This window comes from Poecile atricapillus, chromosome 26 (genome assembly GCF_030490865.1).
Source record: "Poecile atricapillus isolate bPoeAtr1 chromosome 26, bPoeAtr1.hap1, whole genome shotgun sequence".
NCBI lineage: Eukaryota > Metazoa > Chordata > Aves > Passeriformes > Paridae > Poecile > Poecile atricapillus.
Genome location: NC_081274.1, coordinates 1,229,253 through 1,242,495, shown reverse-complemented (window position 1 = coordinate 1,242,495; position 13,243 = coordinate 1,229,253). Strand labels below are relative to the sequence as shown.

The window sequence follows — 13,243 nt, the reverse complement described above, 5'->3', positions numbered from 1 at the left end:
TTGGGGACCCCAGGGACCCCTTTGGGGACACTTTGGGGACACCAGAGACCCCTTTGGGGTGGTTGTGGTGGCCTTGGGGACATCAGAGACCCTTGGGGACATCGGGGAACCCTTGGGGACATCAGGGACATCTTTGGGGACATTGGGGTCACTTTTGGGGACAATTCGGGGACTTTGGGGACCCTTTTGGGGACATTTTGGGGGCATCAGAGACCCTTGGGGACATCAGGGACCCCTTGGGGACACCAGGAACCCATTTGGGGACATCGGGGACCCTTTTGGGGACATCGAGGACACTTTGGGGACATCGGGGACACTTTGGGGACATTGGAGCCCCCTTTGAGGACACTTTTGCCTTAAGCCCCGCCCCCCTGAAGCCGCAGCCAATCAGCGCTCCCGGGGCGGAGCGCACCAGCCAATAGCAACGCGGGAGGGGCGGGACTGCCGTTACCATGGGAACCGACGCGCGTGGCCTCCATAGCAACATACAAATACACTTCCGGGTTCTCGTTCCCGCCCTCTGCCGCGCTCAGCCAATCAGCGCTCGCGGAGCGCGGCGGAACAGCCAATGGGAGCGCGGCGAGGGGGCGGGAGCAGCGTTGCCATGGGGACGGGCAAGGGCGGTTGCCATGGCAACGGGGGCGGCCGGGCCTGAGGCGGAAACGGCGGGAAAAGGTAAAAATAAAGGGAATAAAGTGGAAAAATGTAAAAAATAACGGGAATAAAACGGGAAAAGGTGAAAATAACGGGAATAAAACGGGGAAAGTGTAAAAATAACGGGAATAAAACGGGGAAAGGTAAAAATAACGGGAATAAAGCGGGATTGGTGCGGGATGGGAGCGACCGGGGTGGGGGCGGCACCTCTGGGGGCGCTGGGGACAGCAGGGACCCCCTCAGGACCCCGATTTCCCCTCCCAGGACCCCTCAGGACTCCGATTTCCCCTGCCAGGACCCCTCAGGACCCCGATTTCCCCTACCAGGACCCTTCAGGACCCCGATTTCCCCTACCAGGACCCCATTCCCCCCTCAGGACCCCGATTTCCCCTGCCAGGACCCCGTTCCCCCCTCAGGACCCCGATTTCCCCTGCCAGGACCCCACTGACCCCTCAGGACCCCGATTTCCCCTGCCAGGACCCCGTTCCCCCCTCAAGACCCCGATTTCCCCTGCCAGGACCCCACTGACCCCTCAGGACCCCGATTTCCCCTGCCAGGACCCCACAGACCCCTCAGGACCCCAATTTACCCTGCCAGGACCCCTCAGGACCCCGATTTCCCCTGCCAGGACCCCTCAGGATCCCTCAGGACCCCGATTTCCCCTGCCAGGACCCCACTGACCCCTCAGGACCCCGATTTCCCCTGCCAGGACCCCGTTCCCCCCTCAGGACCCCGATTTCCCCTGCCAGGACCCCACTGACCCCTCAGGACCCCGATTTACCCTGCCAGGACCCCTCAGGACCCCAATTTACCCTTCCAGGACCCCTCAGGACCCCGATTTCCCCTGCCAGGACCCCACTCACCCCTCAGGACCCCGATTTCCCCTTCCAAGACCCCTCAGGACCCCGATTTCCCCTGCCAGGACCCCACTGACCCCTCAGGACCCCGATTTCCCCTGCCAGGACCCCATTCCCCCCTCAGGACCCCGATTTCCCCTGCCAGGACCCCTCAGGACCCCGATTTCCCCTGCCAGGACCCCATTGCCCCCTCAGGACCCCGATTTCCCCTGCCAGGACCCCTCAGGACCCCGATTTCCCCTGCCAGGACCCCTCAGGATCCCTCAGGACCCCGATTTCCCCTTCCAGGACCCCTCAGGACCCCGATTTCCCCTTCCAGGACCCCTCAGGACCCCGATTTCCCCTGCCAGGACCCCATTCCCCCCTCAGGACCCCGATTTCCCCTGCCAGGACCCCACTGACCCCCTCAGGACCCCGATTTCCCCTGCCAGGACCCCTCAGACCCCTCAGGACCCCGATTTCCCCTGCCAGGACCCCTCAGGACCCCGATTTACCCTGCCAGGACCCCACTGACCCCTCAGGACCCCGATTTCCCCTGCCAGGACCCCTCAGGACCCCGATTTCCCCTGCCAGGACCCCTCAGGACCCCGATTTCCCCTGCCAGGACCCCTCAGACCCCTCAGGACCCCGATTTCCCCTGCCAGGACCCCATTCCCCCCTCAGGACCCTCATTTACCCTTCCAGGACCCCTCAGACCCCTCAGGACCCCGATTTCCCCTGCCAGGACCCCATTCCCCCCTCAGGACCCTCATTTACCCTTCCAGGACCCCTCAGACCCCTCAGGACCCCGATTTCACCTGCCAGGACCCCACTGACCCCTCAGGACCCCGATTTCCCCTGCCAGGACCCCTCAGGACCCCTCAGGACCCCGATTTCCCCTGCCAGGACCCCATTCCCCCCTCAGGACCCCGATTTCCCCTGCCAGGACCCCACTGACCCCCTCAGGACCCCGATTTCCCCTGCCAGGACCCCTCAGATCCCCTCAGGACCCCAATTTCCCCTGCCAGGACCCCATTCCCCCCTCAGGACCCCGATTACCCCTGCCAGGACCCCATTCCCCCCTCAGGACCCCGATTTCCCCTGCCAGGACCCCTCAGGACCCCGATTTCCCCTGCCAGGACCCCTCAGGACCCCAATTTCCCCTGCCAGGACCCCATTCCCCCCTCAGGACCCCGATTTCCCCTGCCAGGACCCCTCAGGACCCCAATTTCCCCTGCCAGGACCCCATTCCCCCCTCAGGACCCCGATTTCCCCTGCCAGGACCCCACTGACCCCTCAGGACCCCGATTTCCCCTGCCAGGACCCCTCAGGACCCCGATTTCCCCTGCCAGGACCCCATTCCCCCCTCAGGACCCTCATTTACCCTTCCAGGACCCCTCAGGACCCCATTTCCCCTTTAAGGACCCGCTCCCGCTTTAGCCCCGCCCCCGAGCTCTGATTGGTCCGTTTACCGGGGGGCGGGACCTCCCCATAGCCCCGCCCACCTCCCCCAGCCTCGGTCTCCCATTGGTCGGCGGGGGAGGCGGGACCAGGGATCCGCCGCCTCTGATTGGCTGAGGCGGGAGCGCGGGAAAGCGGCGGCGGGGACGCTCTCCCGGCGAACTGGGAAGTACTGGGATGGACTGGGATGGACTGGGATGGACTGGGAGGGAACTGGGATGGACTGGGAAGTACTGGGAGGGAACTGGGAGGGACTGGGAGGGAACTGGGAGGGACTGGGATGGACTGGGATGGAGTGGGAGGGAACTGGGATGGGACTGGAATGGACTGGGATGGACTGGGAGGGACTGGGATGGACTGGGGGGGACTGGGATGGACTGGGAGGGAACTGGGATGGACTGGGATGGACTGGGAGGGAACTGGGAGGGAACTGGGATGGACTGGGAGGGAACTGGGATGGACTGGGAGGGAACTGGGATGGAACTGGGATGGACTGGGATGGGACTGGGAGGGACTGGGATGGACTGGGAGGGACTGGGAGGGACTGGGATGGGACTGGGAGGGACTGGGAGAGACTGGGAGGGAACTGGGATGGACTGGGAGGGACTGGGAGGGAACTGGGATGGACTGGGAGGGACTGGGAGGGACTGGGAGGGAACTGGGAGAGACTGGGAGGGAACTGGGATGGACTGGGAGGGACTGGGAGGGAACTGGGATGGACTGGGAGGGACTGGGAGAGACTGGGAGGGAACTGGGATGGACTGGGAGGGACTGGGAGGGAACTGGGATGGACTGGGAGGGACTGGGAGGGACTGGGAGGGACTGGGATGAACTGGGAGGGACTGGGAGGGACTGGGATGGACTGGGAGGGACTGGGATGGACTGGGAGGGACTGGGATGGACTGGGAGGGAACTGGGATGGACTGGGAGGGACTGGGATGGACTGGGATGGACTGGGAGAGACTGGGATGGACTGGGATGGACTGGGATGGACTGGGATGGACTGGGAGGGACTTGAAGGGAACTGGGATGGACTGGGATGGACTGGGATGGACTGGGAGGGACTTGAAGGGAACTGGGAGGGACTGGGATGGACTGGGATGGACTGGGAGGAACTGGGAGGGACTGGGATGGAACTGGGAGGCACTGGGAGGTTACTGGGGCTGCGGACAGGCTGTACTGGTCCATACTGGTCCTTACTGGTCCTTACTGGGAACTGTTCTCCCCACAGATCGCGATGGCCGAACCCCGCCTGGCTCCTCCCAGTTCCTCCCAGTGCTCCCAGTTACCCCCTCCCAGTGCTCCCAGTTCCTCCCAGTGCTCCCAGTTCACTCCTCCCAGTTCCTCCCAGTGCTCCCAGTTACCCCCTCCCAGTTCCTCCCAGTGCTCCCAGTTCCCCCCTCCCAGTTTGGGGGGGCTCATCCCCCCCTCCCACTTTGTGCTGCGCTCCAGGTGAGGCTCCCAGTGCTCCCAGTAACTCCCAGTAACCTCCCAGTAACCTCCCAGTGCTCCCAGTAACCTCCCAGTAACCTCCCAGTAACCCCAGTTCCCCCTCCCAGTGCTCCCAGTATCCCCCAGTTCCCATTCCCAGTGCTCCCAGTTACCTCCCAGTGCTCCCAGTATCCCCAGTTCCCCCTCCCAGTGCTCCCAGTAACCCAAATCTCCCTTCCCAGTAACCTCCCAGTGCTCCCAGTAACCCCCAGTTCCTATTCCCAGTACTCCCAGTAACCCCAGTTCCCCTTCCCAGTATTCCCAGTGTGCCCCATTCCCTCTCCTCATGCTCCCAGTAACCTCCCAGTAACCTCCCAGTGCTCCCAGTAACCCCCATTCCTATTCCCAGTGCTCCCAGTAACCTCCCAGTAACCTCCCAGTGCTCCCAGTAACCCCCAGTCCCATTCCCAGAGCTCCCAGTTACCTCCCAGTGCTCCTAGTATCCCCAGTTCCCCCTCCCAGTGCTCCCAGTAACCCAAATCTCCCTTCCCAGTTACCTCCCAGTGCTCCCAGTAACCCCAGTTCCCCCTCCCAGTGCTCCCAGTAACCCCAGTTCCCTCTCCCAGTGCTCCCAGTAACCTCCCAGTTACCTCCCAGTGCTCCCAGTTCCCTCTCCCAGTGCTCCCAGTATCCCCAGTTCCCCCTCCCAGTGCTCCCAGTTCCCTCTCCCAGTGCTCCCAGTATGCCCCATTCCCATTCCCAGTATTCCCAGTATGCCCCATTCCCTCTCCCAGTGCTCCCAGTAACCTCCCAGTATCCCCCAGTCCTATTCCCAGTGCTCCCAGTTACCTCCCAGTGCTCCCAGTAACCCCAGCTCCCACTCCCAGTGCTCCCAGTATCCCCCATTGCCTCTCCCAGTGCTCCCAGTATCCCCCAGTCCCCCCTCCCAGTGCTCCCAGTAACCCCCAGTCCCCTTCCCAGTGCTCCCAGTAACCCCAGTTCCCCCTCCCAGTGCTCCCAGTAACCTCCCAGTAACCCCCAGTACCCCCAGTTTCTCTGCCCAGTGCTCCCAGTAACCCCCATTCCCACTCCCAGTGCTCCCAGTAACCCCCAGTCCCATTCCCAGTGCTCCCAGTAACCCCCAGTCCCCCTCCCAGTAACCCCAGTTCCCCCTCCCAGTGCTCCCAGTAACCTCCCAGTAACCCCCAGTAACCTCCCAGTGCTCCCAGTAGCCCCCAGTTCCCCTCACAGGGCGCTGGGGGCGGAGTTGAGAGCAGAAAAGGGGCGGAGCCAAGCGCTGGAGGCGGAGCTTGGAGCACAAAAGGGGCGGAGCCAAGTGCTGGAGGCGGAGCTGGAGCTGCTGAGGGGGCGGAGCCAAGCGCTGGAGGCGGAGCTGAGAGCAGAAAAGGGGCGGAGCCAAGCGCTGGAGGCAGAGCTTGGAGCAGAAAAGGGGCGGAGCCAAGCGCTGGAGGCGGAGCTTGGAGCAGAAAAGGGGCGGAGCCAAATCCTGGAGGCGGAGCTGGAGGCAGAAAAGGGGCGGAGCCAAGCGCTGGAGGCGGAGCTGGAGACGCTGAGGGGGCGGGGCCAAGCGCTGGAGGCGGAGCTTGGAGCAGAGAAGGGGCGGAGCCAAGCGCTGGGGGCGGAGCTTGGAGCAGAAAAGGGGCGGAGCCAAGTGCTGGAGGCGGAGCTTGGAGCAGAAAGGGGGCGGAGCCAAGCGCTGGGGGCGGAGCTTGGAGCAGAAAAGGGGCGGAGCCAAGTGCTGGAGGCGGAGCTGGAGGCAGAAAAGGGGCGGAGCCAAATCCTGGAGGAGGAGCTGGAAGTGCGGAGGGGGCGGGGCCTGGGAGCTGAGGGGGCGGAGCCAAACCCGGAACAGGTGAGGCCTCACTCCCAGTAACTCCCAGTAACTCCCAGTAACTCCCAGTAACTCCCAGTGGCTCCCAGTAACTCCCAGTAACTCCCAGTAACCCCCAGTAACTCCCAGTAACCCCCAGTAACTCCCAGTAACTCCCAGTAACTCCCAGTAACTCCCAGTAACTCCCAGTGGCTCCCAGTAACTCCCAGTAACTCCCAGTAACCCCCAGTAACTCCCAGTAACTCCCAGTAGCTCCCAGTAACCAGATTTTGGGGTCCCAGGTGTATTTTGGAGTCCCCAGGTTCAGTTTTTGGGGTCCCAGGTTCAGTTTTTGGGGTGCCAGGTACAATTTTGGGGTCCCCAGTTCCATTTTTGGGGTCCCCAGGTGTGATTTTGGGGTCCCAGATGTGATTTTTGGGGTCCCAGGTTCATTTTTGGGGTCCCAGGTGAGTTTTGGGGTCCCAGGTTCATTTCTGGGGTCCCCTGTAGCATTTTTGGTGTCCCAGGTTCATTTTTTGGGTCTCCAGGTGAGTTTTTGGGGTGTCCCCAGGTGTGATTTTGGGGTCCCCAGATGATTTTTGGGGTCCCCAGGTGTGATTTTGGGGTCCCCAGGTGCAATTTTGGGGTCCCAGGTTCAGTTTTTGGGGTCCCAGGTACAATTTTGGGGTCCCCAGTTCCATTTTTGGGGTCCCCAGGTGTGGTTTTGGGGTCCCCAGGTGTATTTTGGGGTCCCAGGTGTATTTTGGGGTGTCCCAGGTGTATTTTGGGGTCCCCAGGTGCAATTTTGGGGTCCCAGATGTGATTTTGGGGTCCCAGGTTCATTTTTGGGGTCCCAGGTGTGATTTTTGGGGTCCCCAGGTGTATTTTGGGGTCCCCAGTTCAGTTTTTGGGGTCCCCAGGTGCAATTTTGGGGTCCCAGATGTGATTTTGGGGTGTCCCAGTTCCATTTTTGGGGTCTCCAGGTGAGTTTTTGGGGTGTCCCCAGTTCAGTTTTTGGGGTCCCAGGTGTATTTTTGGTGTCCCCAGGTGTGATTTTGGGGTCCCCAGGTACAATTTTGGGGTCCCAGGTGTGATTTTTGGGGTCCCCTGTTCCATTTTTGGGGTCCCAGGTTCATTTTTGGGGTCCCCAGGTGTGATTTTTGGGGTCCCCAGATGATTTTTGGGGTCCCCAGGTGTGTTTTGGGGTCCCAGATGTGTTTTGGGGTCCCAGGTGTATTTTGGGGTCCCAGGTTCAGTTTTTGGGGTGTCCCAGGTGTATTTTGGGGTCCCCAGATGATTTTTGGGGTCCCAGGTGATTTTTGGAGTCCCCAGTTCAGTTTTTGGGGTCCCAGGTTCAGTTTTTGGGGTCCCAGGTGATTTTTGGGGTTCCCAGGTACAATTTTGGGGTGTCCCAGGTGTATTTTGGGGTGTCAGGTTCATTTTTGGGGTGTCTCAGGTACATTTTTGGGGTGTCCCCAGGTTCTCCTGTCCCGGTGGAAGCTGAAGGTTTGAGTTTTGGGGTGTCAGGTGTGATTTTGGGGTGTCCCAGGTATGATTTTGGGGTGTCCCAGGTGTATTTTTGGGGTTCCCAGGTACAATTTTGGGGTCCCAGGTTCAGTTTTTGGGGTCCCAGGTGTGATTTTGGGGTCCCAGGTGTATTTTGGGGTGTCTCAGGTGTATTTTGGGGTCCCCAGGTACATTTTGGGGTGTCCCAGGTGTATTTTGGGGTGTCTCAGGTACATTTTGGGGTGTCAGGTTCTCCTCTCCCGGTGGAAGCTGAAGGTTTGAGTTTTGGGGTGTCCCAGGTGTATTTTGGGGTCCCCAGGTGATTTTGGGGTGTCTCAGGTGTGTTTTCGGGGTGTCTCAGGTGTGATTTTGGGGTGTCTCAGGTGTGATTTTGGGGTCCCCCAGGTGCTCCTCTCCCGTTGGAAGCTGAAGGTTTGAGTTTTGGGGTGTCTCAGGTGTATTTTGGGGTGTCCCAGGTGTATTTTGGGGTGTCAGGTTCATTTTTGGTGTCCCCAGGTGTTGTTATCCCGGTGGAAGCTGAAGGTTTGAGTTTTGGGGTGTCCCAGGTGTATTTTGGGGTGTCCCAGGTGTATTTTGGGGTGTCAGGTACATTTTTGGGGTGTCAGGTTCATTTTTGGGGTGTCCCCAGGTGTTGTTATCCCGGTGGAAGATGAAGGTTTGAGTTTTGGGGTGTCCCAGCTGTATTTTGGGGTCCCAGGTGTATTTTGGGGTGTCTCAGGTACATTTTGGGGTCCCCAGGTGTATTTTGGGGTGTCTCAGGTTCATTTTTGGGGTCCCCAGGTGCTCCTGTCCCGTTGGAAGCTGAAGGTTTGAGTTTTGGGGTGTCCCAGGTGTATTTTGGGGTCCCAGGTGTATTTTGGGGTCCCAGGTGTATTTTGGGGTCCCAGGTGTATTTTGGGATCCCAGGTTCAGTTTTGGGGTGTCTCAGGTACATTTTTGGGGTCCCCAGGTGTTGTTATCCCGGTGGAAGCTGAAGGTTTGAGTTTTGGGGTGTCCCAGGTACATTTTGGGGTGTCCCAGGTGTATTTTGGGGTCCCCAGGTGTATTTTTGGGGTGTCAGGTATGATTTTTGGGGTGTCTCAGGTGTTGTTATCCCGTTGGAAGCTGAAGGTTTGAATTTTGGGGTGTCCCCAGGTGTATTTTGGGGTGTCCCAGGTTCAGTTTTTGAGGTCCCAGGTGATTTTTGGTGTCCCCAGGTTCAGTTTTTGGGGTGCCCAGGTGATTTTGGGGTCCCAGGTACATTTTGGGGTCCCCAGGTGTGTTTTTGGGGTGTCCCAGGTGTTGTTATCCCGGTGGAAGCTGAAGGTTTGAATTTTGGGGTCCCCAGCTGTAATTTTGGGGTCCCAGGTGTGATTTTGGGGTGTCTCAGGTACATTTTGGGGTGTCCCCAGGTGTTGTTATCCCGTTGGAAGCTGAAGGTTTGAGTTTTGGGGTGTCTCAGGTGTATTTTGGGGTCCCCAGGTGTATTTTGGGGTGTCAGCTGTGTTTTTGGGGTGTTCCAGGTACATTTTGGGGTGTCTCAGGTATGTTTTTGGGGTGTCCCCAGGTGTTGTTATCCCGTTGGAAGCTGAAGGTTTGAGTTTTGGGGTCCCCCAGGTACATTTTGGGGTGTCTCAGGTGTTTTTGGGGTGTCTCAGGTGTATTTTTGGGGTGTCCCCAGGTGTTGTTATCCCGTTGGAAGCTGAAGGTTTTCCAGCTGCTGCTGCAGGTGAGGCTGAACCGGAACCAGGAGAGGCTGCAGGGACAGGTGAGGGGACACTGGGGACACCTTGGGGACACCTTGGGGACATTGGGGACATTGGGGACATTGGGGACACCTTGGGGACATTGGGGACACTGAGGGGACATTGGGGACACTGAGGGGACACTGAGGGGACAGAGGGGACACTGGGGGGACATTGGGGACACTGGGGACACTGAGGGGACATTGGGGACACCTTGGGGACATTGGGGACATTGGGGACAGGTGAGGGGACACCTTGGGGACATTGGGGACACAGCTGGGGACACTGAGGGGACAGGTGAGGGGACACTGGGGACACCTGGGGACAATTTGGGGCAAATTTAGGGAAATTTGGTGACATTTTGGGGCCATTTTGGGACATTTGGGGACAATTCGGGGACATTTGGGGACATTTTGGGGCCATTTGGGGCCATTTGGGGACATTTGGGGCCATTTTGGGGACATTTGGGGCCATTTTGGGGACATTTGGGACCATTTGGGGACATCTGGGGACATTTTGGGGACATTTGGGGACATTTTGGGGACATTTGGGGACATTTTGGGGCCGTTCGTGTCCAGGCTCTGCCCCGGGAGCGGCTCCGGGCCGAGGAGGAACCGGAGAAACTGGGACAGAACCAGAGGAGGTACTGGGGATACTGGGATGGACTGGGATGGACTGGGAGGGACTGGGAGGGACTGGGAGGGACTGGGATGGACTGGGAGGGACTGGGAGGGAACTGGGAGGGACTGGGAGGGAACTGGAATGGACTGGGATGGACTGGGATGGACTGGGATGGACTGGGATGGACTGGGAGGGACTGGGATGAACTGGGAGGGACTGGGAGGGACTGGGAGGGAACTGGGATGGACTGGGAGGGACTGGGAGGGACTGGGATGGACTGGGAGGGAACTGGGAGGGACTGGGAGGGAACTGGGATGGACTGGGAGGGACTGGGAGGGACTGGGATGGACTGGGAGGGACTGGGAGGGACTGGGATGGACTGGGAGGGACTGGGAGGGACTGGGAGGGAACTGGGATGGACTGGGATGGACTGGGAGGGAACTGGGAGGGAACTGGGAGGGACTGGGATGGACTGGGAGGGAACTGGGAGGGAACTGGAATGGACTGGGATGGACTGGGATGGACTGGGAGGGACTGGGATGGACTGGGAGGGAACTGGAATGGACTGGGATGGACTGGGAGGGACTGGGAGGGACTGGGAGGGAACTGGGAGGGACTGGGAGGGAACTGGGATGGACTGGGAGGGACTGGGAGGGACTGGGAGGGACTGGGAGGGACTGGGAGGGAACTGGGATGGACTGGGATGTCCCCAGACCCTTGGGGACACTTTGGGGACATTTTGGTGCCATTTCGGGACATTTTTGGGTCATTTTGGGACATTTTGGGGACAATTTGGGGACATTTGGGGACATTTGGGGACATTTGGGGACACTCTGGAGGTGGCAGTGCTGCTGTCCCCAATGTCCCCAATGTCCCCAATGTCCCCCCAGTGTCCCCAATGTCCCCAGTGTCCCCAATGTCCCCAGTGTCCCCAATGTCCCCAGTGCCACCCCCGGTGTCCCCTCTGTCCCCAGCTCTGGTGACGCGGGGACGGCTCCGGTGACAGCGACAGGAGGAGGGGACAGCGGGGGACAGCAGGTGACAACAGCAGGGGTGGCACTGGGGACACCCTGGGGACACTTTGGGGACACTGAGGACATTGGGGGGGACATTGGGGACATTGGGGACACTGAGGGTGGCTCTGGGGACACTTTGGGGACACTTTGGGGACACTTTGGGGACATTGGGGACACTGGGGGTGGCTCTGTCCCCAGGTGTCACCCCCGCGTCACCCCCAGGGCAGGGACAGGAACCGGACACGGCCGGACACAGGTGAGGGTGGCACCAATGTCACCAAATGTCACCAAATGTCACCAAAATGTCACCAAATGTCCCAAAATGTCCCCAAATGTCCTAAAATGTGTCCAAATGTGTCCCTAAATGTCCCTAAATGTCCCCAAATGTCCCCAAAATGTCCCCAAATGTCCTAAAATTGACCCAAAATGTCCCCAAAATGTCACAAAATGGCACCAAATTGTCCCAAAATGGCCCCAAATGTCACCAAATGTCACCAAATGTCCCCAAATGTCCCCAAATTGGCCCCAAATGTCCCCAAATGTGTCCCTAAGTGTCCCCAAATGTCCTCAAAATGTCCCCAAATGGCCACAAATGTCCCCAAAATGGTCCCAAATTGTCCAAAAATGTCCCCAGCTGTCCCCTCAGTGTCCCCAAATGTCCCCAAATTGTCCCAAATTGTCCCAAAAATGTCCCCAAATGTCCCCAAATGTCCCCAAATGTCCCCAAATGTCACCAAAATGTCACAAATTATCCAAAAATGTCCCCAAATTGTCCCAAAATGTCCTAAAATGGCCCCCAAATGGCCCCAAATGTCACCAAAATGTCCCCAAAATGTCCCCAAATTGTCACCAAATGTCCCCAAAATGACCCAAAATTGTCCCCAAATTGTCCCAAAATGTCACCAAATCGTCCCAAAATGTCACCAAATGTCCCCAAAATGGTCAAAAAATGGCCCAAAATGTCCCCAAATGGACCCAAATGTGTCCAAATGGCCCCAAAATGTCCCCAAATGTCCTAAAATGTCCCCTAAATGTCCCAAATGTGTCCCTAAGTGTCCCCAAATGTCCTCAAAATGTCCCCAAATGGCCCCAAATGTCCCCAAAATGTCCTAAAATGTATCCAAATGTGTCCCAAATGTCCCCAAACGGCCCCAATGTCCCCCCAATGTCCCCTCAGTGTCCCCAATGTCCCCAAATGTCCCCAATGTCCCCAAATGTCCCAAAATTGTCCCCAAATTGTCACAAAATGGCCCCAAATGGACCCAAATTGTCCAAAAATGTCCCCAAATGTCCCCAATGTCCCCCCAATGTCCCCTCTGTGTCCCCAATGTCCCCAATGTCCCCAATGTCCCCCCTGTGTCCCCTCAGTGTCCCCTCAGTGTCCCCAAATGTCCCCAATGTCCCCAATGTCCCCTCAGTGTCCCCAATGTCCCCAATGTCCCCAATGTCCCCAATGTCCCCTCAGTGTCCCCTCTGTCCCCTCTGTGTCCCCTCTGTGTCCCCTCTGTCCCCAATGTCCCCAATGTCCCCAATGTCCCCTCAGTGTCCCCTCAGTGTCCCCAATGTCCCCAATGTCCCCTCTGTCCCCTCAGTGTCCCCAATGTCCCCTCAGTGTCCCCAATGTCCCCTCTGTGTCCCCTCAGTGTCGCTGTCCCCGCTCCTGAGGCACCTCCAGGCTCTCGGCGCCGCCATCTTGGGGGAACACGGCGGGGACGGAAATGACGTCACTATGTGGGGACAGTGACGTCACCGGGGGCGCCGCCGCGCCGCCGGGGGTGACGTCGCCGGCGTTGCGGTGACGTCGTCGCCGCGTTAATGACGTCACTGCGGATCCGCCCTCAGGCCTGGCTCGGTGTCGCTTTGTCCCCAAAGGTCCTGGCAGGGGAAATCGGGGTCCTGAGGGGTCAGTGGGGTCCTGGCAGGGGAAATCGGGGTCCTGAGGGGGGAATGGGGTCCTGGAAGGGTAAAGGAGGGTCCTGGAAGGGGAAAAAAGAGTTTTAAGGGGGAAATGGGGTCCTGGAAGGGGAAAAAAGGGTTCTGAGGGGGGAAACGAGGTCCTGGAAGGGAAGTTGGGCCCTGGCAGGGTAAAGGGGGGGTCCCTGAGGGGCGTTTCCGCGTCCCCAGTGACGTCACTGACCATTC

General features: G+C 59.1%; 1 protein-coding gene across 1 annotated transcript; it reads left to right on the top strand.

The window, feature by feature from the left end:
* Positions 1-324: 324 nt before the first annotated feature.
* On the top strand, positions 325-12,863 carry LOC131588544 (pericentrin-like). The gene is made up of 9 exons (XM_058857465.1): positions 325-675; positions 4,183-4,403; positions 5,634-6,255; positions 9,019-9,045; positions 9,428-9,487; positions 10,043-10,107; positions 11,060-11,123; positions 11,324-11,357; positions 12,745-12,863. Exons 2-9 carry the CDS (start codon positions 4,189-4,191, stop codon positions 12,843-12,845), a joined length of 1,188 nt encoding a protein of 395 aa, XP_058713448.1. The 5' UTR covers positions 325-675; positions 4,183-4,188; the 3' UTR covers positions 12,846-12,863.
* Positions 12,864-13,243: the final 380 nt, after the last annotated feature.

What these genes read in the sequence shown, in the direction of transcription:
- LOC131588544 (XM_058857465.1), top strand. Translation starts at nt 4,189, where the DNA reads ATGGCCGAACCCCGCCTGGCTCCTCCCAGTTCCTCCCAGTGCTCCCAG. An exon ending in CGGAGCCAAACCCGGAACAG is followed by an intron (nt 6,256 to 9,018) that starts GTGAGGCCTCAC and finishes GGGGTGTCCCAG; the next exon opens with GTGTTGTTATCCCGGTGGAA. An exon ending in GGGACAGCGGGGGACAGCAG is followed by an intron (nt 11,124 to 11,323) that starts GTGACAACAGCA and finishes CGTCACCCCCAG; the next exon opens with GGCAGGGACAGGAACCGGAC.